At 61.1% G+C, this 27824-nt stretch overlaps 1 protein-coding gene across 1 annotated transcript in view; it reads right to left on the bottom strand.

Moving 5' to 3' along the window:
• SYT7 (synaptotagmin VII) overlaps window positions 1-27824 on the bottom strand; it is a 66449-nt gene that overhangs the window by 10525 nt on the left and 28100 nt on the right. The window contains exons 3-6 of the mRNA XM_012662695.1: window positions 24640-24770; window positions 20267-20346; window positions 15041-15265; window positions 2605-2740 (exon numbers count right to left, since the gene is read on the bottom strand). Coding sequence (XP_012518149.1) covers window positions 2605-2740; window positions 15041-15265; window positions 20267-20346; window positions 24640-24770 — 572 coding nt within the window. The remainder of the gene's footprint in view (window positions 1-2604; window positions 2741-15040; window positions 15266-20266; window positions 20347-24639; window positions 24771-27824) is intronic.

The raw sequence follows: 27824 nt of genomic DNA on the forward strand, positions 1-27824 counted from the left end.
TACCCCGTGCCACATGCTGTGCCCTCATTTACTCCTCACGACATCCCAGTGAGGCAGACACTCCCGTGTTCCAGTTGTGGTTGGGAGCACCGAGAGGTTAGGCGATTGGCCTCAAGTCACCTGTGACTGAATGGCCAGTCCGAACTGAACCCAGGCCGGTGCCTGGCAATCCTGAGTCCCCTTCTGCCTGCCCCTGGCTCTCGCACTCAGATCGGGGGCTGGGGCTTCGCCCTGGTCCTGCCTGGTGTGTGTGAGCTGCCTCACAGTGGAAGAGGGTCCCTCCATGGATTGGCTGGGTGGCCAATGCATGCCACCCAGCAAGCCCCACAGGCCCATGGAGAACGTGGCTTCCCTGCCCAGAGCCTGCTCCCCCGGCTCCTTCCCTCTGCTCATAGCACCCCCGCTCCCTCTGGACCTGCCTCTGCATCTGCAGTAAGGGGACTGTGGGGCCTACTGCACGGGGTCCTGGGAGGGTCCCTTCCATGTCCTGCTCTGCGTGGGACCGAGAGCCTGGGGCGAGGCATGAGTAGGCAGTGCCAGCAAAGACCACCGCCCCTCCCACTTCCTTCTGAAGTTGAGGTGGAGTCGCTGGTGACTGAAGCCCAGGAGGCCCCAGCCCCACCTGAGGTCCCTCTGGTCACTTGGTGCTTGGCTCCCAAACATGGTGGCCTGGGGGAGGCCTGGGCTGGCCAGGTGGGCTTCACCAGGGAAGGAGGCAGCAGCTCTCCCAGCCTTCCTAAGCCACAGCCCTAAGTATCCAGCTGGGGCAGTGGGCAGAGCCACCTCCAAGGCAACCAGGATGTCCTCCCTGCCATAGCCCAGGGAGGGCTGCCTGGGGCCCAGCCCCAGAGGAAGTCAGCCTCGACAAGCAGCAAGTGGCCCGTGTGCCAGGGCAGGAGTGCCCCTCAGATGGGTGTGGCCTGGCCTCTTGTTGGACACCCCCCTCTCAGTCCCTTCTCTGGCCACCTCTGGGTTTCCTGACCTCCAGCTTCCATAGCCCAGGGCTTGGAGATCAGGACAGGCTGAGGTCGCATCGGGCTTATTCTACCCTGCTTGTCTTATCATAGCCATAAATGTCAATGATCGGGCTTTGGCACAGGGCCGGGCAATTAGACTCTGCCTTTCCACCTCTGAGCATCCGCCGAGCACACAATAAGGACATGGGGCTGGCACTTCCTTCCGCCCCTCTCTGGGGGCAGCCAGGGGAAGGCCAGCTGGAGAAAGGGCCTCTGGGAACCTGGCTTCTGTAACGATTTCGGGCTGTGACAGAGGCAGGGTGGGCTGTGGCCATGGCCCATCCAGAGGGCAGCATGGCTGGGGCCACCCTACCTGGGCGGGGAGATGGAAGGAGGGCAGGGGAGGGCCAGGCATGCAGGCATCTGAGGGTGGCGAGGAGGGGAGAGGCAGGGAGGCCCAGGCAGCCAGCTCTGGGATGGGGAAAATCTGATGCTGTAACCCAGATCCAAGAGAAATGCAGACCCTCAGGCCCCGCCTAAAGTCTGCCGCATGGGAATCTGCACTTTGACAAGGTTCCCCAGTGACTCACGTGCACACAGCAAGTTGAGAAACCCCGAGCTAGAAGCAGCAGCGGGATGGGTGGCTGGGGCTGGCTGGAACCCTGCACGGCAGCGGGTGGGGGTGGGCGGCCACAGGGGCCTCAGGGAGGGTGTGGGCTGCGGTGCCAGGGCAGTGGGTGAGAGGCTGAGAAGCCCCCAGGCCCACCCTCTTTCTCTACAGGAGGGAAGGGAACCAAGATGCCTTGTCCGAGGTCATGTCCAGTAAGAACAGAGCAGGTGCTGGGTTCCCAGCCTCACGCCCTCTCTGAGCCTTTCTGGGACTTCTAAGCTGCCAGACCCTTGACTGATTCCTGCCTGCAAATCGCCTGCATTTCCTCCCCCTGCGGCTCTGGCCCCTCCAGGGGCTCTTTGGAAGGCACAGGCGGGGCCCTCACTGCTGTCCCTGGGCGCCATGGGAACCACGGCCTCTGCCTGGGTGAAACAGCCTAGGAGGAGGGTCCTCCAGGTGGGGCATGGGTGTGGACAGGAACACCCCGGCACAGCTGTCCCCTCATAGGAGTCAGGGCCTGTGGGCTCCTGCCCGCCTGCTCCCTTGGGGCCCCCGAGTAACAGGGAACGGGGCAGGTTGCTGGTGTGGGGACATGAGACCCGCTGGGCTGGGGGCTCTGCCCCAGACCTCCACTCAAGAAGATGCCACTCTGAGGGAGGGGGGACACCTTCTGCCCTAAGTCCTCTGCCCACCAGCCTCTCCATCTAGGATCATAAAAGTGTCCTGCACGAGGAGGTTTCCTTAGGCCCCTTCCCACTACAGAAAGGGATCAAAGGAGGACGGGCATTCCTCGTCTCACTCGACAAAGGAGGAAACTGAGGCACGGAGACAATGTTCTGGAGAAAGAGCTGGGCAAAGAACCCAGGCCTTGCACGCTCAGTCACCAAGTGCTGAGTGCCACCACGCTGGGCCTGGCTCTCCAGGCCACATTTGACCCTCAGGGGCACTCCTGTGCCAGCCCCAACTTCCACACGCGCTCCTCCCGCTGCCCCGGCCTCCCAGCCCAGCTCCTCCAGGGGCAGGCTCCCCGTTTCTCACCATGAGCATCTCGCTGGTGAGGGAGTTGACAAGGTCCGAGACGGAGGAGTGTGGCTCGGTCCGGCGGTCAGACTCATCATGGGGCGTCTGGCCCGGCACCGGGGCTGTGCTCACCGCCTTCCCTCCTGCAGGCAACCTGGGGGTGGGGAGTCCGAATGAGCCCAGGCTGGAGGTGGGCTGGGCTGGGCACCCCAGCCTGGGGAGTGGCAGGACCTTCACCGAGGACCCCAGCGGCTGCCACATCCCGGGGCCGGCAGGAGTGGCACTCTTGTCCACGGGAGGCCTGGTTTTCCCTGGAGACCAGCGCTCGGCCCATCCTCCTTGCAGCCTCGGCCCCCGGGGACTCTGGCTTAACTACCCCTGCGGGGGCTGTTTTGGGGCTGCTCTCACACTTCCTACTCCCCAGAAGCTCCATCCCCCAGTTACTGGCTTGCCCCCTCCCCAGAGGCCTGCTTCGTCCTGCCTTCCCTCGCCTGGGAGGAGGCTCATCGCAGAGGCCCCCGCGTGGCATGGCGTGTCCAGGTGCCTCTCCGCGTCATTGCCTTCGGCAAACAGCCCAGAGTGTCTGTCTCCCGGCCCTGCCTGTGTTTGCTCTTCCCACCCTGCAGACTCAAGACTGACCAGGTGGGGCCAGGCCCACTGTCCGCACAGGTCTGCCCAGCAGGACTGTCTACGATGGCAGAAGTGTTGTATATCCGTGCTGTCCAGTGCAGTAGCCACTAGTTCCATGTGGCTATCGAGCATTTGCAATGTGGCCAGTGCGACGGAGAGCTAACTTTTCATTGTATTTAATGCAAACTCATTTAGGTTTACAGCCCTATATGGGACAAGGCAAGCCTACGCCCCTCACTGCCCTGTCCCCACCCTTCCCCACTCTGAGGACCGCACATCTGAGAAGGCTCTCAGCCAGGGTCAGAGAAAGTTGGGTGCCACCAAGAAGCCCTGTCTGCACCTGACTCCATGCCGTTCCCAAGATGCTGGGCTCTCTGGCCCAGGGCTGGGTGGTGAGCCCAGGCTCCATCTACCTGGGGCTCAGGAAGGGGGCACTAAACGCCTGCCCAGGGACCAGGCTGGAACGTCCCATGAGGAGGAAGAGAGGTGGAGGTAGGCAGCAAGGAGGACATGGGGCACTGCAGCATGAGGCTCGGGACAGGCTAAACTAGAACAGCTTTGAGAGCACAGAGCCATAGACTCGGAGCCACACAGGCTGGACACAAGCCACGGCCCTCTGGAACGGACCAGCCACCAGCACACAGGCAGCCACCACAGGCACAGACAGACATGCATGGAATATGCCAGGCCCTGGAGAGGAGACTCCAGGACCCCACAGCGGGGCGTGCACACACGGACACACAGAGGCATGCGCACACACACACGTACAAATGCACACGAGCCCCACAGACACCCCGAGGAGCGGGGAGGCATGGCACGGGCAACGGGCAGTCGACCACGGCAGCGCGATGACACACATACAGCAGTGGGCACACTCAGATCCCGAGAGGAAACACGTTCGGGGAGACCCAGGCATGCCACGCGTGCGCGCAAATGGGGACAGACCGGAACGGAAAAAGCAGGGAGCGGTTTCAGGGGTAGACACCCTGAGGATCTGATAAACAACACACCTGCTGGGAAAACCTGGCCTTGCCTCAAGGACACGGAAACACCCACCCGCCCCGCAACACACACACCCCTTCCCAAAGGCACGGACCTGGCAGCACACGCGCGGCCACGCAACCCCAGACACACACACGCACGCACGCACGTGTGGACATGTGTTCACGTAGACAGGCACGGGGAGGGAGAGGAGCCGAAACAGCTGGAGAGGTAAAGTCAGGTTAGAGAGAGGGCAGGGCAGAGGGGGGAGCGCGAGGTTGACTGCTGGAGGTATGAGAAAGTCGCAGTTATTTTGGCCACGCCGCAGCGTCGGCTCGGCTGCCAAGCAGCCTGGGAAAGACGGTCAGCGCCACTGAAGCTGTCGGAGGTCACAGGACAGAGAGACAGAGGCGAAAGGCACAGAGAGAGGAAGAGGCCGAGGCCGAGGGGCCCGTCACCGGCCCGGGGCAGCCTGTGAGGAGCAGATGGGAGGAGGAGACAGAGGGAGAGAGGGGCTGAGAAAGGTTAGTCGGAGACGTGAGAGGCTGCCGGGTGGACGAGGGGACAGGAGGAGCCAGTGGCCAGAGAGGAGGCGGGGACACACACCGTGACAGAGGAACATGGTGGCTTCAGGGCAAGGAGAGCAATGGGGGTGGCCTGGTCCCCGCCCTGCCCCGCCCCCCACTCGGGGTGGGGGTGGGCCACGGTGGAAACCATTTGGATCCCAAGGAGCAATGGAGGGAGGATGGCGGACAGCACAGGTGGGCTGGGTGTGGGTGGAATGGCTGAGGGTGGAATGGCATGGGCAGCACGTGGGAGCCAGGGCCACCTGGGCCGCCCTCCCCCCAGGGCCCACAGGCACTCTGCAGGACGGGGGTTTCAGGGCCACCAAGAATCACGGAGGCAGAGACAGTGACCCACCCGCCTGTCTCCTGTTGCTTGCTGGACACACTCCCACCTCGCTCAGGACCTGGAGTGGCCACTCCTCTGCACAGGTCTCTATCTCCCAGGAGCCTTTTGCTAACAGACCAAGGGGACGGAATGTCCTCCCCAGTGACAGCCAAGGGGTCAGCTGGGGTGGGTAGGGTGGCGCTGGGGGCGGCAGGGCAGGCCCTGGGTTGAGGGAAAAGGTGACAAGGAGGGGAGAGCTGGCCCAAGGCCACTACTCCAAGGTCTAAGGATCCAGGCACCCGGAGTGGCGGAGCCCTAAGGTGCCTGGTGCCTGGTGGGTGGTACCGATGCCAAGCTTTGCCATGGGGAGAGTCTGCTGGGAAGGGGACACTCGATTCCGGGCACCCCGTGAGAAATGAGTCTCCAGGATGGGTGGCATGAGCAGGTGGGAATGGCATGCGTCCACTCGGAAAGCGAGGCGCGGGGCGGGGGCTTGAGGGCCTGTGGCCTCCGCCTCCACACCCACCTTTCCCGGGAAGGCAGGGGACAAGCTGATGCAATGATCAGATGGGGGTGTTAAAATATGGAGGGAGAGCCAGTGGCCGGGAGGTAAAAATAGGCTGTGGTGACAATGGAGCCATTAATTAACACATGGGTGGTGCGAAAGAAATCTCGTTTCCAGCCTGCATCTGCTCCCTCACGCTTCACACCTTTCAGGACTAGGGCCTGGGTTCTTACCCCACCCCTGCATCTCTTGCCTTTGGCCCCCCACCTCCCCCTGGCCTGTGGCACCTGCCCAGGACCTTGTCGCAACTCCGGTAGGGACCAGGTGGGTTGGGGGTGCAGACTCTGCTCCTCTTGTACCCCCAGACACGGACTCAGGACCTGACACCATCTGTGCCTCCGAGTGAAAGAACTGGTCCCATTCTCCGGGGACTTCTCGCTTTGTCCACCACAGGCATGCAACGATGGACTCGGGACGGGAGTAAAGTGAGAGGGCTGGTCTCCAGAAGCCACCAGAGGGACAGGCCAGTCAGCTTTCTAACCCTTCCCCCACCCACAGCCCCTGGCAGCAGCCTGGGACAGTCCCTTCCTGCCCCTGAGGGCCAGTTCGTGAGCCTCTGGATCACTTGTCCAGGCAGTCCCTGCCCAGCTTATAGGATCTGACAAGTGCCCCAGCCCCAGGGCCCGCTGTCCTCATTAGACACTTAGTATATCTGAGCCGGAATGGCCATTCCTTAGAGGTCACCTTGTCCAATTCTTCCGTGGACAGACGAGGAAGCAGAGGCCCAGAGAGGGCTGCGACCTGCCTGAGGTTGCAGAGTGAGGCTCTCGCAGAACCAGAACTAGAAGGCAGGCGTCATGGCCACCGGGCTGCACGCTCTCCTGCAGGCCTTAGGTCGATGGGAAGCAGACCCGAGCAAGGTGACGAGCCCCCTCCCATCCTGGGGACTACATACAGGCATGTGGTCGGCCCAGCCCAAGGCCAGGTGGGGTGAGGTGGCCGCACCAATCGCAGGATGGCTTCACCCTTGTGACAACCCATCCCCTTCCCCTTCCCCATGGGCAGTGCCCCACCTCCTTCCTGAGACAGGGGACAGGAGGAGACGCTTCCCTCCCTGAATTCCTGCTGGCCGAGGATATGGCAGCGTAAATGCTCAGCCTCTGCTCGGCCTGTGCTGTGGCCACACAGCACTCCTGGTTTCCACGGCCCTGAGGGCCAGCAGCGCTGCCTCAGCTGCTCTCGGCTCCTACCCTGGTGCCCCAGGCTCAGGGGCTGCCCTTCTGGTTCCTTCTGGTCACCAGGCCTCTCCCATGTCGCAGACCCTCCCACCAGGGGCTCCTCTTCCATCAGCCGAGCAGCCCAAGGGACCTCCAGGCAAGAAGGAGGTTGAAGGGGCGGGGATGAGGGAGGCCAGGCTGGCGCTCCTTCCCTGACATCCCCCCCGCCCACCAACCGCCAGAGAAACAGGGATTTCTGGGGCGGTGGGGACAGACATGAGAGATGGAGAGGGCAGCGAGGGAGCCAAGCGGGAAGATGGGGCAGAAAAGGCTGGCTTGCTCCAGGCCAGGGCAAGCATGCCGGGGAGCAGGCTTGATCCAGAATGGTCCCAGGATGGCCACAAGTGGCCTCAGACCCAAGGGACATCCCCGAGGTGGCCTTGTGTGAGGGCACCAGCTGGGGAGGAGGCTCGTTGTCCCGCTCCAGCACCCGCTGAAGGCACCACCGCCTCGTCCAGCAGCCGGGGCTGGTCAAGGCAGGCGGCCTCTCCGCGCCTCCGTCTCTGCCGCCGCCGCCGCCGCCGCCGCAGGCCCTCTCGCCTGTGGTCGTACCTCTTGTCCCCCTGAGCGCTCTGGTTCTGCTGGGTTCCTGGGTTTTGCAGGTCAGGGATATTGGCAAAGTCATCCTGTTCCGAAAGCCCTAAGACCAAGGATAGCACCACCATCCGGCCTTCCCTGCCCAGGGTGGGCAGCCCACCAGCCGGGGTGAAATGAGGAGGCCCCACAGGCGGGGGCGGGGAGTGGGGAAGGAGAGAGAAAGAGAAAGAGACAGAGACAGAGACAAAGAGAGAGAAGAAAAAAGCGTAAGAAACTGGCCCTGCAGGAAAGAAACCAAACTTCAGCACTGTCAACAGTGGTGGAACAGAGTGGGTGGAGGCAGGGAGGAGGGTGAGGCAGGGAGGTGTCTAAGGCCTAAGACCCAGCTGTCTCCACCAAGAGCAAGATTCTCTGGAGCAAACCAGAAAGGGACTGGGCAGAGGCCTGTGGTGTCAGCCCGTGACGGGGACAGTCCCAAGGAACACGCGTGGGGAAGGCTGGGGGCATGAGGCATAGGCTCTGGGAAATGGCAGATTTCCGAAGGCTAATTCATCCCCAGCTGATCTTGCTCTGACCAGCTGGGCCACAGGGAGAAGAGGGAGGGGCTCTGTAGCCCTCTTGCATGGGCACTGAGCAGGCAGCTTTGGGCTCCCAGCTGGGAGGGTCTGATAAAGTTTTGAAATCCAATGGGCACTGCACCCTGCACTTATGGAAGACCCTCATAGACAACTCTGGGTCATGGTCAGCCAGATGTCCTTGAAGCCCGGACAGGGAGGGTCTAGGAGCTCCCTCCGCCAGGCTCCCGCATATACAAGCCCATCAGAGGAGAATGAAAGTCCCTTCCGGTATATGGTGTCCCGGCCATAATGGGCCATCTCCTATGTCCTCCTTCCTGGAGATCCAGAGAATGACCACCAAGGTCCTTGGGTCCAGTTCAAGGGTTCTCACTGGAGCAGCAGTCCAGAAGGCACCAAGACGCAAAGGCGGAAAGTGCAGGCACGTGGCAGGGTCTGGAGAGGTCCTGGTAGGGCTGCAGGGAGCTGTGCCTGCAGCGAGAGGTGGTGCTTGGACGTGCGGGCAGCAGCGTGGGCCCCGAGGTCAAGATGCCACACCTTTAGCATGGGGCGTTCTCCGAGGACCACTGGGCAACTGCCCAGGGGCTTTGTGGCGTCGCCTGCATTTCTCAGGGAGGAAAAGGAAGCATCGGTGGCCTGCTGCCCCTCAAAACCATCAGAGTCCGTGAGTGTTTTCTGGGGGCTTTGTGGAGCTCGTACAGTGCTGGGTCTCTCATTGGAACAAAAGGAGAGGGATTCTCAGACCAGGCAGGCACAAAAGCACATCTCAAGATGGGCCAAGGGACAGATGGTGGGGCTGACAGAGCGTTCCAGAAGGGAGAGGATCCTGGGACAGGAAGTCTACCACTCCAACCACCACGAAGGCAAGCAAGGTTTAGAGAGGAAGAATTGGCTGTGGTTATTTCTCCGAGAGGCTGTCAAAAGGGAACTCACACAGGAGGATGGCGTCTGAGCTGAGGGATGGGGGCACGGGGTCCCCGAGAATCGGGCACACTCTGGGGCCGAGCGGGGAGCTCAGAGGCTGCAGCGCTGTGCCCTGTCTTTGCACCTCTGTCCTGGGCACAGTCACTCCAGGCCCACACTTGCGCTGGCGTCTAACTTTTGGGAAACAACTCCCCTCTTCCCTCAGGACAAATCCTTGTTTCCCTGTTCTCTGCCCATTGGTACTGTTTCAGAGTTGGTAAAATTCCATTTGGCTGCCTGGGAGCTAGTTGTGCTGAGGGAAGGCGAACCCAATGAAAACAACATGTTTTTCCCTGGTTAATGCAGTTTTCAGATATTCCGTTTGCTCTTCTTAAAAACAGAATGGCTCCTCTGCAAAATACCCACGTTGTCACTCTCTCCAGCTTTGCAGACTGCAAGGGAGAGAGTCGAGGGAGAAGCTGGCGGGGTGGGGGTCTCACTCACCGGGCAGGAGGGATGTGCCTTCCCTTCGAAGGGGAGGGCCCTCTCAACCCAACTCTCCAGCGGGGCCACCAGAGCTTGGGGCAAGGGAAGAGACTCACCAGTGTGGCAGCTAAATTGCAAGGCAAGGGTCAGTAAAGGATGGCCCACATGCTGAGAATGGTTTTTACATTTTTAAAGGGTTGTTTAAAAATGGAGATCACATGTGTCCCACAAAGCCTAAGCTACTTATTATCTGGCCCTTTCCAGGAAAAGTTTGCCGACCCCTGCTGCCAGGGACTTGGGTGGGAAGGCGGGGGTTGGGGTGAGCTCTGGAGAGGCTGGCAGCTGGGGGGCACTAGTGCTGCCGTGGGGAGCAGAAGCGTGGACCAGAGGATGTTGGAGCATGAGGGACACTCGTCCAATCCTGGCTGACTAGAAAGGCGGTGGGCAAGGAAGAGTTGGTGCCAGGCTTCGCCTGCAGCTGGGGAGGGCCCGGGGATGCCCCTGGCTCAGTCTGAGGGCTGCTAGGATGGGAAGCAGGGTGGGGACTGTGCCAAGAGCAGCCTGCGGTCAGGAGAAGCAGAGGGGTACAGGGGCCGCTGGCTCTCAGTTCTGTTCGCGCCATGGCAGAACCAATTCCCTAGCCTTTTTTGGATCCGCAGCAGGGTCACAGCCTCTGTCTCAAAACAAACTGCCACCTGGAGGACAGGAAGCTGTGCTGGATATTGTGTCCAACTGGATTCCTGAGGGTCCTTGGTGGGGTACAGCCCCAGGGGATATGCTGCTCCCATCTGCCGAGGAGAGTCACAGGCAGTGTGTCCCGCTGGGCCGGGGCCCCTAGCGCAGGTGTGGGAAGCTGGCATGGTAGGTCCTCTTCGGGTAGGGCGCCTCTCCCGGGGCAGCGCTCCAGGCCACCCTGGAGGCTCTGCTGAGGTCTCAGCTGCAGAAGCGGGGTGCGCCTTCAGAACCCCTACGTCTTGCCAACAAGCCGGACCTCGGCCTTCCCCTTCCCCCTCCCTTTCTCCACTCCCAGGTTTGGAGCGCTGGTCTCCTGCTCCATGAGAATTGTCCAGTTAAACCTGGGCGATGCGAATAACCCCCAGAGCCTGGAAGGAAGTTTGTATTAGGCTGGGGGGTGGGTGACACCAGGGATTTCAGCCCAGACCTATCTTGGGCTCTGAGAGTGAGAGCAGATGCCCAGAGGGATGCCGGGGAGGGGGTGCCGGGGTAGGGCTCCTTCTGGTGAGGGCAGGGGCAGGGGCGTGAGTGGCCGGGGGGATTGGTTAAGGTCAGACACTGACGGTGCGTTGTCACCTCTCAGACCTGCACACTTGAAAGACAACTCTGGTTTAGAAATAACATTTTCTAAGGGTTTAGGGGACATCTCAGGTTTGTCCTCGAGATGGGTCATTAAGGGCAGGAGCTGGAGGACAGGTGGCTACAGAAGGTCAGAGAGGTGGGGGCAGGGCTGATGGCAGGGACAGGGACAGGGGAAGTGAGAGGGCGGGAGGAGCAGAGTCGGGTTTCAGGGAAGAAGTAAATGGAGAGGAGGAGGTGCCCTGGAGATGGAGTGAAAGGGATGGGTTCGGGGGAGGGGAAGGACAGAGGTGGCAGGAGCACTGGGCAAGGCTGGCAGGGAAGCCGAGAGCAGCCAGGGCCGGGGAACGGGGGTGACTTTCTCAGAGCCCTGGAGGCACCGAGGGGGACCTGGGGTCCTCAGAGGGGAGTGGCTCAGAATCCTTCCACGGGGGGGCTTCAGGCACAAGCCACAAGAGGCTAAGGAGGCGGCCAGAGTCTGCTTGGCCCCCTGCCAAGGAGATGGAGGGGCCAAGAGGCTGGCATGGCCAGCTGCTCCCAAGGAGCTCTGCAGGGAGGAGGCTAGGTCAGGGAGGTGGGGGCCGGCCCGCTCACGGGGAGGACTTACAGGAAGGATTTCATGTCCAAGCCTCGGTTTCGAATCTGCCCCACCACGTGGTCCCAGCTGCCCGGGTTGGAGCGGCTGCGGCCCCCGGCCGCCCGGTACTTGGAGCCGGCCGAGGTGCCCTGCCGAGCCTGGCCCCGGCCATGGGCCCGGGGGTTGGGGCCCGGCGCGGAGCCCGTGTGGGCCTGCAGCTGGCCCAGGCTCTGGCTGGTGGTGGGCTGGCTGGGCTGCCGGCCCCGCTGGTGCTGGCTCAGCGGCTGCTGCAGGCTCTGCTGCCGCATCAGGGTGCGGGGTCGCTGGCATTTCGGCTCTCCCGTGGAGCTGGGGATAGACTCAAGGGTAGTGGTCGTGGACAGGGTGGAGTCCTCGAAACTTGGGGCAGGTGAAGGAGAGGAGAGAAAGGAGAAGCAGGTGAAGGGATCACAGTGGAGGAGAAAGAAGCCGAGCGCCAGGACGAGGAGGCCCCAGTGCAGGTTGCGCTCTGCTGGACCTCGCCACGCCTCCATCGGAGTTGTCGCTGCTGCCGCCGCTGCCACCACCTCTCTCGGGAGGCCGCCAAGCCCACCCTGAGGCCCCTGGGCTGGCCCTGCCCACCCTGTCCCCTGGCCCTGGCTCGGCTAGTGCCCAATACCTCCTGTCTGGGCCTACCTCTCTGCAGGTCTGAGTGGGCTGAGAGCGCCGGCGGCTGCGTGGTGAAGGCGGGTCCCCCGGGCCCTGCAGCTGCCTGTAAGGCTGGAACGGGAGGGGTGGGGGAGCTGCTGCCGCCCCTCCCGCTGTCTCACTGGGGGCTCCAGCAAAGTCTGCTCTGTGTTCTAAGGACTCCCGTCCTTTGGAGACAGGAGGAATCCAGGCCAGTGCCAAGTTGGCCCAGTAATCTCGGCGAGGCTGGGGAAGCCAGCAATTCTCACACGTTGTCCTCAGGGCTGAGGAAGTGGCCCTGGGCTCACAGACCTGCCCTGTGGCCAGAGTGGCCTCAGGACTCAGGCTGCGGAGCAGATATGTGCCCCCATCCGGGGTTCTTTGTTGTTTCTGAGGTCCAACATCCTTTCCTGGGACCTTGGGAATGTCCTCCGGTCAGAGAAGGGGACCAGGGGTGCCCACTCATCTGGCCACTTTGATACATTTACAAGGGGGTGCCCAGCCCACAGGCCTCTAGTGTCTCTGAAGAAAGCTGGAAAGTGGGGAAGGGCAGGCAGGAACTGGCACGCGGCTGGCCAGATGCAGTGCAGGCTCCGGCAGGCCTGGGTGCTAACCCCATCTCTGCCACTTACTAACTGTGGGACTTTGGAAAAGTTACTACACGGCTCTGGGCCTCAGTTTCTTCATCAGTAAAATGGGAGTATAAAATAGGCCCTGAGCTGCCTCTGTCACAGGACTGCCGTGAGGACCTAATGAGGTCAGGCCCAGGGAAATGGCACTTCGGTAAACACTCTCCACGCCAGCGGTGGGAGCCAGAAGTTCCTGGTCTCCCCCGGGGAAACCTGCCTGCTTTGTGCACTGGCCAGAGATTTCACCACGTCCCACAGGCAGGCAGGCCGGGCTCTCACCAGAGTACCATGGAGCCGAGCAGGAGACTGGGCTGAACAGCTCTGGACGAGTCACTTCTCCTCTCTGGGCCCCAGAATTTCCAACCTCCTCCTCCTCCTCCATTGTCCCTTCCCTCCATCTCCCAGTCCGGAGGTCTAGGGCAGAGGTTGGCAAACTATGGCCTGTGGGCCCCATCTAACCCGCCACTTGTTTTCGTAAATCAAGTTTTACTGGAACCCAGCCACTGGCATTAGTTTCCATACTGTCTGTGGCTGCTTTTGTGCTACGATGGCAGGGTTGAGTAGCTGTGCAAGAGACCATATGGCTTGTGAAGCCTAAGCAATTCCCATATGGCCCTTTACTGAGAAAATTTGCCGACCTCTGGTCTAGGGCCACGGGGCAGCCAAGTGGCCCCAGGCTGCCCACAGGAGGAGGCTCCTGGGCCCTTGGGAGCCACTTTCACCACTGCAACCAGAGCTCAGCTTTGCTCACCCCCTGAGCCTACCTGGGAACCAAAAGACAACAGTTAGGCTACCCCTGTGGGCTGAGAGAGAGAAAGGGAGAAGATAGAGAGAGTGAAAGAGGGAGAGAGAGTCAGAGCATAGTAAGGAGAAAACGAGAGAAAGAGAGAGAGAAGGCAAAACGTGGCTGTAGCTGGGGTCTTCCAGGGGGTGGCAGCTTTGCCTGGCCCAGGCCCAGAATCAGGGGCTCCCACCGAGGGCAAGCCCAGGCCTGGCCGGCCAGGTGTGCCCACGGCTCCCCAGGGCGGGCCGAGGCAGAGGGAGGACGGCACGCTGGCGGCCGCCTCCTCCTCCTTGCTGACCTCATTTTGGTTTCCTATCACATCCAAAATTAGTCCAATTTACAACCTCTCAGTCACAGAAAACTAAAATTGGTTCTTCCAGGCCTCGAGCCAGCGAGGCACGGAAGCCTGGCCAGCCTGGAGACTGGCTGGAGCAGCCCGAGAGGGCGGGGCTGGGCCTGGCTCTCTGAAGGGGTGTGGGGCTTCCGTCTGGGACCCTCCTGAAGTCAGATATTGGGAGCCCTCGGCTTGCGTGCACTCGAGGCAATAAGCAAGTGAGGTCTTAGCATGGTGGCCCTCAGTGGCCCCAACGGTGACAACCACAGGTCTTCTGAAGAGAACCAGGAGGGCCCTAAGTGGAGGCCACAGTGGCTCAACAGCTAAGAAGGGGTCAGGGCTGTTGGCCTTTTAAGTGGGAGACTGCTCTATTAGCTGGGAATGAGGCAGTTCCAACAACTGCCCATGGAATCTACAACCCAATGGGTGAGGATGGTCATAGCTCGAAGGACTCAGGGCCTGGAAGGGCTCCGCTGTGGGGAATTGGAGTTTCTAACAGCCAAGATGAGAATAAGGCTGCCCCCTGGGGAGGGACATCTGTGGGGAACAGAGGTCAACCATGCCCATCACCCAAGAGTGGGTGTGTTTGCCAAGCTCAGACAGCTGTGAAAGAGGGAACGCTTCTGCCTCACATCCAGACCACCCTCTGACAGCTGAACAGAGAAGCCAGCTGGGGCTCAGCCACCCAACCTCCAGGAACACGCAATCCCAGCAGTGGACAGTGGGGCAGCTCGCTGACCAAGACAGGGACAGCCAGTGGGGATGGCTGAGATGCGGATGAGCCGATGGGGCTGCCCGCGGCTGGGCACGGGTGGCCTACACGACAGATGGTGTCATGGTTCAAGCAAGACTGGGACAAGCCAATGGAGTCGCCTGATGGTCAAAAATGGAATGGCTCAACCGCTGGGTCTAGAGCCATCTGCTGGCGGTAAGAGGGAAGGCCCGGTGGCTGATGAGAGGGCCAGCTCCCCAAGGATGGGATGGTCCAATAGCTGAACAACCACAGGCCTGCTGCCCATGGAGGGATAACCCGATGGCTGAGATGGGGCGGCCAATCAAAGAAGATGGGATGACCCAAGGATTGAAATGAAGCTGCCCTGGGGGCAGGAAATGGAATGGCCTGGTCACTGGCAAAGGAAGAGACTGATGGGGCAGCAGCCCGAGGCTGAAATGTGACACTGCATGGCTGAGTTGGTTGTGTCCGATGGCAAGGACGATGGGAGAGTCTGGTGAAGGGATGGAATGAGCCAGGGGCCGAGACGGCACCTCTGGGGGCAGCAGCGGGCATGCCAGGGGTCCCGCTGCCCACCCTGGCGGGCAGGCCTGAGCTCGCGGCTCCGGCGGCCATGGGGCGCCATCACTCACTTGGACAAGTTGAGCTTCCCTGCGGCCAGGTGGCTCTGCACCGTCCGCCAGCGGCCTCTCCCCGCCTTGCCACCGCTGCCCGGCTCGCTGGGGGCAGCCCCGCCGCTTCTCAAGGTGTCCTCTCCGGGTGGCAGCACCGGCGCCGGCTTCTCCCCCAGCCGGCCTTCCCGCTCCACTGCCAGCCCCGCCGCGGCGGCCACTTTGGCGCCCGACAGGAGGGTGCCACTGGAGGCGTGCACAAGGCAGCCAGGCCAGAGGGGCACCGGGGGTGGCGGTGGGGGAGAGAGGGCAGGCCACACGTGGGGGTGGGGGGTGGGAGAGGAGAAAGAACAATGACAGATAAAAGGAAGAAAGAGACAGTGAGAGAGGAGGAGGAGAGAGACAGACGGACAAGAGACAGACAGAGAGAGAGAGAGAGACATCAGCACTGCAAATGGGTTAACAGCGGAGCCTGCAGAGAGGAGAGAGGGGGACCGGGCGGGCTGGGGGTCGGAGAACAACGCACCACGACAACGGAGGGGGGGCCCCTCCCCACCGCCTGGGGCAGGGGCGGCGGGGGTGGGGGGAGGGCAGCCACCTCCGACTCTATCCCACAGGACAACGAAGGGTTAACGACGGAGGAAGTGCGGGCTGTCCAGGCCAGGAGGCCCCAAGGCAGGGAGAAAGAGAAAGCCGTGTTAGTCAGAGTTCATCACCACCACCACCACCATCACCGCCACCACCGCCACGGACCACCGACCACCGACCACCGACCACCGAGCAGCCACGGCAGCAGCACACAGCGGGGAGGAAAAGGCGAGCCACAACCGGGAGGGAGGGACCAAACGGGCAACCCCATCCTGACTGCAGAGGGTGGGCTGGGGCCCGGGACGGGGGGCCAGGCGTGGCTGGTGGCTGCGGAGGGGACTCTCCTGCGTGGCTGGCCCTGGGGGAGGGGACGGGGTGGGCAGGCAGGCGAGGGGGCAGGAGGGGTTGCTCGTCTCCATGGCCAGCCTGCCCATGGGGTGGATGGGTGGGGAAGTCAGGGACAGGAGCAGGAGGAGAGAGGGGGTGAGGGGGCCAGGAGGCAGGTAGGGTGGAGGAGGGGAGGGGGTGTGCGCGGATACTCGGTACATATGATCAAACCAGGTAAAGTCACTCACTTGAGGGACAGTCGTGGGTCGCCATAAGGGGCGTAGGGTGATATGTTTAGAATAAACTCCTTGGGAGGGTAGGAGCTCCATTTCTGCTGCACTGTGCTCTCATTGTTATTCCAAAAGTCTCTGTCTAGATCACTGGAGGGGCAGAGAGAGAGGGGAGAAAACAGGGAGATACAAGAAGAAACAAGAACTGCAAGTCCTGCGGGGGCAGAAGGGACCGGGACCCCGGGGCCGGGCACACAGAGGGCAGGGCTTCGAGAGTCTGCTCCTGCGGGAGGAAGAAAGGCAGGGGCACTGCACAGCCTGCGTGCGCCTGGCGCACGCGTGCACACACGCGGGCACGCTCACACACGCACACACCCGCTCGAGGGCCAGGGGAGCCGCACAGAAAGGAGGCGAGCTGCAGGCGGTGGACCGGAGCCTCGCACCCGGGAAGCTGGTGGGAGAGAGAAAGGTGATGAGAGAGCGGGGCAGAGGGGACAGGGGCTGGGGACAAGGCCTTGGGTGAGGTCGGGGCGGGGCGGGGCTGGGGGAAGGAGAGGGTGCTGGTTTCTGGCTAGAGGGAGCTGAAAGGTAGATCAAACCCTGCTGCCAACTTGCTACCTCTCCTGGCCTCAGTTTCCCTGCCTGTCAAAGGAGGAGACTGGCTGTAACTGCTACGCCATCAGCTCACGGCGGGGTAGAAGCCCTAGTTCTGGAAGACCCACGGTTCTCCCCTCTTCTGTCTTCTCTCTACTGAGCCACTCCCGGGGCAGGCCCAGCTCTCGGCCCGTCTCCTCCTTCCCTTGGCCTGAGTTGACCCCGGCCACCTCTGCATGCTCTCCTGCTCCAGTGGGCCTGGATGCAGCCTTAACATGAGATTGGGAGATCTCAGCTGAGCTGGAGACCATCTCTGTTCACTGCAAATGGGGTGGCAGGGTCACCACCCAGAAAAAGGTAGCATCCCAGGCCTCTGACTTTGCTTATTAGGACATCACCAAAGTCACCAGGGGCCCTTTAGGTCTTTTGTCCTGGGGCCTATGTGGAGGGAACCCCTTCTCTAGGGGGGCCGATGGAGCACATCCAGCCTCAGGCCCTTGGCATGAACGTGGCCGGCCTGCTTGGGCAGCCGCTCCCTGGGCCCCAGCCCTTTCCAAGGAGGAGCTGCTGGTTCTGGGAGGGACCCTCACCCTGGTCTCCCCAGCCCCTCCTGCTCCATGACATGTCGCACCAAAGGAGCAGATGTGTTAAAAGCACAGAGAATACAGAGACTTTCACATGGGGTGGGCGGCAGAAGCCTCCGCAGGTAGAGGCAGGACCTGGAAACCCCAGGAGCCCAGGGCAAGGGGCTCTGCCAGCTTGTCGGCCTACTGGGGCCCCAAGGAGCAGGCCTGGGAGGGCAGGGAGAAGAGAGGCTACTCCCAGCCAAAGGACTATTCTGGAAGGGAGCTATGCCCAAGCCACGGGACTATTTTTCGGAGAAGGGGCTCTGGAAGGAGTGTTGGCCTGGAGTATGCGGAGGCTGCGCAGCCGCTCAAGGCCAAGGTGAGGGTGCTGCGGGGGAGGGTGCTGTGGGGAGGCATGCCCCCCCCCGCCCAGGATCAAGCAAACATGTTTTTGGGGGACCTGCTTTATGCCCCCCGGAGAGTTTGACCTTGACCTTAGTTCTCAACCAGACTCAGGCACAAAGGAGAGAGAGAAGCTGAGCTGCCACCACAAACCCAGAGATGGTGGCCTTGGGTCTCCCTGGTATAGACAATCTCCGTTTGTTGTGCAGCAAACACCTTGGAAATGCCTCACAGGGGACTCTGTGCACAGAGTTCAAAGCCAAAGCCTTGAGCCAGCTCACGGGGGCACTGGGGGCTGGGGCTGAGGGAGTCAGGACAGACCCAGGTTCCCTTGACAAAAGACCCCATTCCCACCAAGGACATCCTTTGGTCTCCCTTCCCTCCCCCATCTCTAGCAGGGCATCGCACAAGGGTATAGATGGGGCCTCTCTGTGTCAGGTGTAATAGAGATGGAGCAGGTAGGAAGCCTCCCTCGCCTGCGCCCTCCATATCTCCAAACCCCAGGGCCATCCAACCCTAGGTCCTAGATAAAATATCTATCCAGAGTCTTCACTGCCAGGCTGGTCTCCCACCCTGTGTTCCAAGGAGCTCCAGGGCCCCTCAGGTTTCCACTGTGGTACTGGAAAAAAGGATCTTTAAATAAAGAAGTCTGGGAAACACTGGTTTCTTTACTGCAGGACTTCTCAGAGCCTTTAATGTGCCAAGGAATGTCAGTACTGCCGAAAGGGAAATACAGCATGCAGTGTTCCCCAAGCTTAGTTGGCCATGGGACCCTTGGGACTCTTGATCCATGGAATCATTTATGGGACACAAGTGCTCTGAGGAACACAGTTTGAGAAGCACTGCTAAAGGACCCAGCTTCCCAGAATCCTTGACAAGATGATCCCTTTGGAGGAGGCCCTCGCCACAGGGAGCTGTGTGGGAAGTAGGCTCTTCTCTGGCAAGAGGCAAAGGCCTGGCTCCACGTAAATATGCATGGAGGCTCCCTTCACCCGTGGCAGAGGGTCTGACCGCTCAGCAGGGTCGGGGGCAGAGCTGGACCACGGCTGCCTCACTTTGTCTCTGAGAGCCCTCGTGGGCACTGGTCCCAGCCTGGCAGAGCCCGCTGCCCGCCCTCCCCCCTGGTTGGGAATCCTGTCTCCTCTCGTGGGCTCTTTCCAGGACTCCTGGCCCTGCCACACGCACCCCTATCCAGGAAGGGTATGGTCACCTGGCAGACGGGGCCCCTGCCCTGGCCCGTGGCTGTAATTGGCCTGGCCTGGAGGCGGTGGGTGCTGGGCTCCCCATGTGGTCCCTCTTGCCTCCAGAAAGCCTGGGGCCTGCGCCGGGCACCAGCCGCTGAGACCTGCCAGCTCTTGGCTTTGAAGACTGGAGAGTGTGCAAGCCAACCCAGCTTCAAAGGCTCCCTGCAGCCTCCTCCCCAGCCTCCTGCCCACCCCCAGCCTCGCCGGCCCACCCCTCCACTCACCCCCACCGCAGACACATACCCGAAGCTTCTGTGAAGGCCCAAAATGGGTCAGCGTAAAGATGGAAAAAAGGGGGGGCCAAGGAGGGGCAGGGAGGGAGTCTCAGGAGTGGGGGTGGGGGTGAAGGGAAGGTGGGAAGAGAGGAAGGGAAGGAAGGCAAAAGACAAAGAAAGACAGAAAGACAGCACAGGGGAGGGGGCAGAGGGGAGGGTGGGGGGAGGGCAGCTGGGCCTTGAGCTGAGCGGGGGCTGGGCTTCTGTGCCTGGCCCTTGGCTGCAGGCCGGCCTGGCCTGCTGAGATGGCAGCCACCTATCCGGGACTTGGCCTGCAGCCTCCAGTGAAACTTGGGCTCAGTAGAGAGGAAGGGGCAGGGGCCACTGGCCAGTGGGCACAGAGCCCTCCAGAGGGAGCCTCTGCTCCCAGAGCCTGGGTCCCCTGAGTCCCCAGCCAGGTGGGCAGGGGGCTTCTCCTGGTGTCCCCCAAGGTGGGCTGCAGGGGGAAGGCAGACCTGCCATTTGAAAAGGGCTCTCACTGCAAAATGTGGGAACCTGGGCACCTCAAAGGCAGCAAGACATGTGGAGAGGGCCGAGGGTGACAGGGGAGGGGAGCACTATCCCCAGCGCTCTGCCTCCCGAGTGACCCAACACCGGGGCCAGCTGGGGTCCCCAAGGTTTTTCTGCCTCTCCCTTCCAGGTCGCCCTCAAAACATCAGCGGGATCTGGGAAAAGAACCTGGGCCCGCTGGGAGGGAGTCCCTAGCCTAGAAACAGGGGCCAGAGAAGACCTGGGTCCCCGGGAGCCGAGGAGGGTGAGGACTGGTTGGAGGGAGCTGGGGTGAGAGCAGCCAGAAGGAGGGGCTCTGGGACGCCATGAGGGTCTGGGGCACAGGCAGAAAAGGGGGGCCCCGAGCTAACCTGAGGTGTTGGGAGTGTGTTGGGGGGCAGCGAGCACAGCATGAGGGTGCAGGAGGAAAATGAGAGTGTGTGTGGCCATGTCTGTGGGGGCGGGGGAGAAGGGGCTCCTCCCACCTGGGCTGCCTGTGTGTCCCCACCCCAACTGGCAGCCTGGCACCTACTTGATGGCCTTCTTCTCACTGCGCCCACGCCCCGAGTCTGGTGTGCCCACCGTCTCCAAGGAATTCTTGTAGCGTTTGCCCTGTGGAAACAGCACCAGGGTTACTGCTAGGGGACAGGGCTGTACCCTCCCCAGCCACCCCCAGAACAAGGACCCCAGGATAGAGGGAGTAGACAGGGGTCCAGCCTTGGCAACAAGACCCATCGATGCCTGTTTTCGGTCGGCAGCTCCTGGACCCCACCAGGCTCTGGGACCTGCCCCGCCCCCTCGATCTGCACCCTGTCCCCGACCTCCAGGGATGAGGTCCCTCCTCTCTGCCTATCTCCTGGGGCTCTGGCCTGGCTCCCAGAAACACAGTTCCCTCTGCCACGGACAGACGGCTCTCAGGCGCCTAGCCACGTCACACTGTCCACGTCACCACCCCCAGATGGTGGGGGTGGCATCCTGCAGGGCAAGGTTGGCAGTGGCCAGTGATGTGAGCAGCGGGGGCGGGGAGAAGGCCTCGTGCCCATTCCTGCCTGGGGCTGTGTCCATCACTGTCTGGGGGCACCCTGGGGGTCCTTGTGCCTTGTGCCAGTGAGGTAGGGGGCAGGGCCTTTTTGAGAAGGCAGTCTCAGGAAGAGCGGTGGGGACTCTGAGGCAGGTTGGGGCAGTGTGGGTCCCTGGACAGCCCCCCGGAGTCCCTCACACCAGCAGGAGGGGGGCGAGGGGGGAAGGGCAGGGGGTGGGCACTCCCAGTCCTCCAACTAGAGGAAGGGCCGTGGCTGCAGCAGCAACTGGGCCGGCTGCTGGGAAGGTGAGCACCATTCACCTTCTCAGTTTGGGTTTCTAAATATAGCTCATGCGGAGCCCAGCCCCATTAACATTCCTGGCTGCCACCAAGTGTCCTCACGCGCACCCATGGGCCACCGGCCTGGGCCAGGCCCAGGGCTGATGCAGGCCATGGGGGCTAGCGGCTGTGCAGGGGCGGGGACTGCCCCCAGCCCACTCTCCCAGTGAGCAGGAACACACACACGTGCACACACACGCTCCTGAATGCCTCCCGAACATCCTGTCATGTGCGCCAACACCACAGCCACAACAGTCAATTATACCATCGTCCTTACAGCAAAATAAGAGCCGCCACGGCCATGCTCCCCGACGCTCCTGCCAGCTGCAGCCCCGTCCTGGGCACGGGAGCTGTCTAGGAAGATCGCCAGCGGAGCTCCCAGGAAGGTGCGGGTGGGGGCCCCTACGTCTCAGGGGCACCTGGGTCTTGGTTCAGCAATACTACATGTCCTGTGTCACCCTGGCCAAGTCCCTTCCCCTCTCTGGCCTCTCCTTCCTCATTTCTGAAATGGTATGCAACCTGGTACCAGAGAGTTCTCAAAAGTCAACCGGAAGTGCCCCTTCTATGCCCTGCTCACCCTGGGGTCTGGGGCCCTGCTGCTGCCTCCCAGCTAGAACTTTAAGCGTTAAGATACAGAGATGCTGCACCCTCTGGGTCATGAAAGCTGCCCACTCTCAGCTCTGTCTCTGACCCCTCCCATTGCTACCGAGAAGTTCAAATCTCAAACACTTTTCCCAGTTCCGATCGGGAAGATCAGGGCAGACCCGCGGAGCCACTCCACGGTGGCCAAGGGCTCCCTCTGGCAGGACCCGCAGGCAGGAGTCCAGGCCCCACTATTCTCCAGCACTCAGGCAGTGGGGTGCAAGGTGGGCCCTGCCGAGGGCATCCCCAGTGCCGGCCTGCCCTCTCCTCCTCCTTTCTAGTCAGCACCCTCTCCTAAGGTTGGCCAGCTGCCCCTTCCCCAAGGCCAGGCGGGGCTGGGTCAGCCTCCCCGGCTTCATCGGGGCATTCTGGGAGCTTCTGCCTGCCCCTCTTCCTTACACAGCTTAGAGAACCTCCCCCTCTGGCTGCGCCTATCATTGTGCAGCAGGAACTGGGGTGCTGTGGGGACAGGGACCAGGCCAGGACTTGATGTGGAGGGCAGGGGGACAACCCAAGTTAATGGGAAACCCAGGCAGGGTCCAGGTGACATTAGGCAGCTCCAGAGGAGCCCAATACTACCAGCCTGCTTGTCAGGGCGGGGGTGGCAGGCTGATCCGGAAAAAGCCAGCTGGAGATTAAGGAAGTTATTAATGTTTGGAAATGGGATCTGGACTGCCAGCGTATCACGTCACCACTGCTGAGGGGACAGGCAGGCAAGGAGAGCCCAGCAACCATGGGGGCGTGTGTGGCATTTTAAAGTCCCTTCCAGGAAGGAGCAAGGAGACACCCTGGGCAAAAAGCTCCCTGGCGTCTGGAACCCATGGGGCCAGGGAGAGGGGGTGGCAGGGTTTAAGTGCCTGGGGAAAGAAATGTTCTATCAAGAGCAAGTCCAGAGGGGCAGATTGGTCTGGACCCTTGCGGTGGGGGGGCGGGGGGGCGTCCTGGCTGGGGGTTGAGGGTAGGAGCTGGGACCAGGGAAGAGGCTGGTTCTGCATCTCTCGGCTCCCAAGGTACTTCCTGCTCTGACAGCCCCCCAGTTACAAAAGCTGTCATCTTTGAGCTCCTCTCCGCAGGCCCTGCCCCCAGTTGGAGGGGAGTGGAGGCGGGGTAGGGGCCAGCTGTACCCTGGTCCTGGAAGGAACCTCTCACCACATACACACGCACACGCAGAGAGTGATGCACACAGGTGACTGCAGCACGCACGCAAAGGAGGCCAGGACAGTGGGGCGGCATCAGCATCAGCTCACACGGGATCCAATGAAACGATCAGGGGTAAAAAGACACACACACCCTGCACCAGTACCACCAAAGTCAACACACTCGGCACAAAGACATCGCACGTGCACACACTCACGAGGTCGCCAGCAGTGCCTGCTCACACAACCTTCTTGCCCTGCCTCCAAATACAGACAGCAGGACAGCCGAACGGGCCCTGCAACAACAGGCACAGGGCTGCAGTGTACACGCAGCCACTCCCACAGCCTCTGAGGACGCTCACGCACCACGGTGCATGGCTAAGCCCCCTCCACCACCTCCCCTGAAATTCTGAGACAGTCGCAGACACAGGGTTACCTGTGAACAACGTAAGGGAGCCAGCCTGGTCCCACACACCTGCAGGCAGGGCCAGGGCCAGGTCACACACACACTCACGCGCGGTGGAGCAGGGCTGGTCTTCCCTATGGCTGCCTTTAGAGGAGTGGGAGCTGCCTTTAGCTCAACGCCCAGGATGGGGAGGCTGCTCCCAACCCCCGAGTCTACCTTCCTTGAAGGAGGCATGCTGGGTTACAGGCATCTTGGGTCTTTTCCACAGGTCCCTCACACCACCCCAAAACCCTCTCCTAGGGGTGTCTGCCCCTTTTCCTCTTCCAGAGGAGTGGGGCATGAAGCCTCCACCCACTCCCGGCCACGGCCCTCACCCCTTGTCCTTATGGCCCCTCTGTGGCTGGGCAGGGAGAGAATGGGGTCCCCAGATGTGGCATGCTGTCCCCAACCCCGGGGGGATGGAGGATGCCTGCCAGTGACTTTTCTTGCCTGATCCCAGCAAAGGCCTCCCCGCACCTCCGAAACCTCCGGGCCCATCATCGGGGGTGTCCCCTACATCCCCCAAAGTCCCATCACGCCTCTGGGCTAGCGGGCGGGACGCTGGATGCGGGAAGGAGATGGGGGTCTTGCCGAGCGCGGGTGGCCCCAGGGGAGCTGCAGGCAGCGGGCGGGCGGGGCAGGCGGGGCAGGCGGGGCAGGCGGCTGGGCCCGCCTCCCCCTCCCTGCGCCTTCGCCCTCGAGTGATGAATGTCCCTCCTGAAGGTCTCGTTACTTATTGATGGTCTAATCCTGCTCGTTAATTCCCCAGCCCTCGTTAAAAATGAAAAGAAGCCGTTTGTGCTTGTACAAACCCGGAGAAGCAGGATGAATGTGAGGGCGGCTGGGGGCGTGGCGGGCGGTGCCTCCTCATTGGCCAGAACTGGCCCGGCCACGCCCATCGGGGCAGGGGCGGTGGAGAGGGGACGCGGCGCCGGGTGGAGGGGGCCGGGTTCTCAGCCTGCGCCCGTGTGCCTGCAGATCTTACGCTGGAGGTAGGGCATGTGCGTGCATGTGGGGTGTGTGTGTGTGTGTGTGTGCATGTGGTGTGTGTGTGTGTGCATGTGGTGTGTGTGTGTGTGTGTGTGTAGTTGCGAGTGAGCGAATGCCTATGATCCCCGAATCTGTCCCCTAGGTGAGTGGCTCAGCCAGGACCCAGGCAAATGCAGGGTCTGTGTGCCTACAGTCTGAATTTCCACGGAAGTGCGCCTGTGTGGGCAGGTGGATCATCTGCATGCACACCAGAGAGAATTCACCAGACTGTAATTGTCGGGGGGCAGGGTGCAGGGCCAGGCCCCGTCCCCCAGGGCCCTCAAGAGCCTCACCAGTTTGCGCTGACACCAGTGGCAGAGGCCGCAGAGGACGACAGTGACGCTAAGGCTGACGGTGATGATGGCAGAGACCAGCAGGACATCGCGGGTGGGCGCCCCTGGGGAGGACACGCACAGGTCAGACCCTCAGTGGCCAGGGCCAGACACCCTCCCTCAGCCCAGCACCCCGCAGAACAACCATCCTACCCTTCCATCTGGCCCTAACTCTGGGAGCTGCAAACCCAGGTTCTACTCTCAGCTCTGCCTTGTCAGGTGAACTTGGGAAGTCCCTTTCCCTTTCTGTGCCTCAGTTTTCTCATCTGTAAACGGGGGAAATTGCACTGGTTGGTGTCTCTCTCTTGGTCTCTCTTGCATGGACCCTGTATGGGCCTATGGGATCTGTGCCATCCTCCAAACATGACACCCTCAAAGGGAGAGGCCAAATGTGTCTCTTAGCTCAGCCAGACTTTACCAAGTCCATCAAATCCTTCTAAACGGGCCACTGCTTCTGCATGGCCTTCCTGCCCAACATTCTTCCATTCCCCACTCCCACCCCCGCCCCTGCCCCACATAATCTGAGCCATAACTCCAGCAAAATTTGCCTCAAGGGTTATTATTAGATCCTACAGTCCCTCTGAAAACATCTGCCTCATGGGCACTAACAGACCCTCTTAAGTGGTGGCCAAGACTCAGACAGCCACATGTGTAGTCAAGGGGAACTTCTGGAACCGTCTGACCAGCTGTTGCCCCATTTAGCTCAGCTTTCCTTGGGCTGCAAGCCCACCCACTGGTCTCTGCATACCTCTGCCTTCCCCACCCCTCCGCCCCTGAGCACACCGTCCGGCCTATCTGCATAGTTTGTAATGTCCCAGAAGCTCTTGGGGTCTACCTGGTGGCTTCCATCCTGAGTGCTGAGGGGCCATATACTTTAGGAGTGGAAACCTTGACACCCCTCACAAAGACAAGAGCTGCCCTGGAAGGAAACTCCCAGGCTTGTGTCCAAACCCTGCCTCTTGCTAGCTGCGTGGCTGTGGGCAAGTCGCAGAAGCACTCAGTTTCCTCCTCTGTAAATGCGGGTTAGGCCTCCTCCCCTGCCTTCCTCACTGGGGTTGTAAACATTAGCCCAACCAAGGGTAAGGAAGGCAAAACTTTGACCAAAAATTGTCTTGGGCGGGGAGCAAGTTGGGGGAGACTGGCACGGATCACACGCACACTGCACATCCATGTGTGTGTGCTGGGCGCATCCTAAAGTCACGGAGGCGCTGTTTATTTACAGAGGAGCCTGCGTGGGCTTTCGGTGCCAGTGATCATGGTAATTAAGAGTTGATGCTATCTGTTTGATCCTGGTTCCTGTGGTTTTAGCTTCTGCCTCCCTTCCTTTCCACCTTTCTCTTGCTTGGCCCATGGGGCCTCACGGAGGAGGACCCAGTGGTCACGCCCAGCTCTCAGCAGGGCTCCCTCCTGCACCCTCCCTCACCTGGGGCAGCTAGAATCCTCACCTCTCCCTTCCTAACTTCCCGAGCCTCCTCACTGTGGGGAAAGGCGGGGCTGGGGGGGCGGGGAACCTGTCCACCTGCCAGGCCAATTAAGCATCCTCCTGTACCAAGTGTGGAGCCTCAGGCCCCCGGAAGTTCCTGCACCAAGCTCACTGTCAACCTCAGGGCCCACGGCACCCCTGAGCTCCAATCTGGACCATCTGCAGACCCAAGGTCCTGCCCCTTCCTCCCCCAGCCTAAGGAGCACAGCTCTGCAAGGCTGGAGGAGCCACTCTGCCAAAGTCCCCAGGCCAAATGGGAGGCCAAGGCCTTTGACCTCTAGGCTTCGGAGGGAGTGTAGGGGCAGGGCACACCACCGGGGCCCAAGGCTTAGGCCTATGGTAAAGCTATGGGCGTGGGGCCTTGCACTTTTCCCAGCTCCCCCCACAGGAACCTGTGTGGTCCCACTAGAAGGGTTAGGGGTGCTGTGTGGGCTGGAAGCAGGTGGCTCCCACACCTTCCTTTGTTGAACTCACTTTTAAATAACGTAAATTCCACTCCTATGCTGAGCTTTCATCAACTACTATTTATTAATATTCAGAATCTACTACGGGGGGTGAGAGGGCGAACAGGCCCTACCCACAAGGAACGACCATTCAAACAGGGGGAGACAGGAGAGAATTCAGCTAACTATTTCCTAGCGTGTCAGGTGCCCAGAACCAGCAAGCAGCAGGACACCCAGCCCAGGACTCGAGACTCCAAAAGACCTGAAAAAGGCCCACGTGTGTGTACCACCTCTGCTTCTAAATAGCTGTATGGCCTTGGACAAGTGTCCTACCCACTCAGTGTCTCCATTTTCTGCTTTACACAGTGAAGATAATAATGGCACCCACGCCATGGCGTGGTTGTTAGCACTCAATAGCTGGGTACGATTACTATGGTGTTGGCATTAGTTTTATCTCAGGCATAAACAAAGGGCTCTGGGAGCACGAATGAAGACACTATCAATCTTGCTGGACGAGGGAGCTGCCTGGGAAGGCTTCCCTGAGGAGGAGGTGCTTGGTGTGGCCTGAGGATGAAGTGAGGTGAGGGCAGGATACCCTGGGCAGAGGGAATGGAGCAAAGTGGTGCAGACCAGCCGGGGAGGAGAGGGGGCCTGAGGGGGAAGGGGCGTGTCTGTCAGACCGAGAGGCTTGTTTTGTTCTGCAGGCCACAGGAGCCATGGAAGGTCGTTGAGCAGTGGAGGGGCAAGATCAGCAGCTGTTAGCAAACTCAAGATCTAGGAGCTATGGAAGAAGGTTAGTTGGAGGCCACGGCTATATTCCAAGTGGGCTCCTCTGCCCTGGTGCCCTCTCCACACTCCTCCTCCCCCACATACCCCTTGGCCATGGGGCAGTTCTCCAAGGGATCACTCCAAGAAAATTCTCTCTTCTCTTTGTCAAACAAGATGTTTTTCAAAATGCAATCCTCAACCCCTGCTGTAGGCCAGAGAGTCCCTAGGGACAGAAGCCTGTCAATTCCAGAAGCCAGTTTCAGACACTCTGAAAGATCCCCACAAACACAAGGGAAGACCCGTCTTAAGAAATTGGCATTTTGTGGGCACGGCAGAATGAGCCCTGGGCTTGGAGTCTAGGAGAACTAGGCTGAGGCCCTATTCCAGCCATTAACCAGCCATGTGGCCAAGGGCAAGGCACTCAACTCTCAGATATCAGTGCCTTCATCTGC

The sequence above is a fragment of the Propithecus coquereli genome, unplaced genomic scaffold, assembly GCF_000956105.1.
Source record: "Propithecus coquereli isolate 6110/MARCELLA unplaced genomic scaffold, Pcoq_1.0 Scaffold775, whole genome shotgun sequence".
Taxonomy (NCBI): Eukaryota; Metazoa; Chordata; class Mammalia; order Primates; family Indriidae; genus Propithecus; species Propithecus coquereli.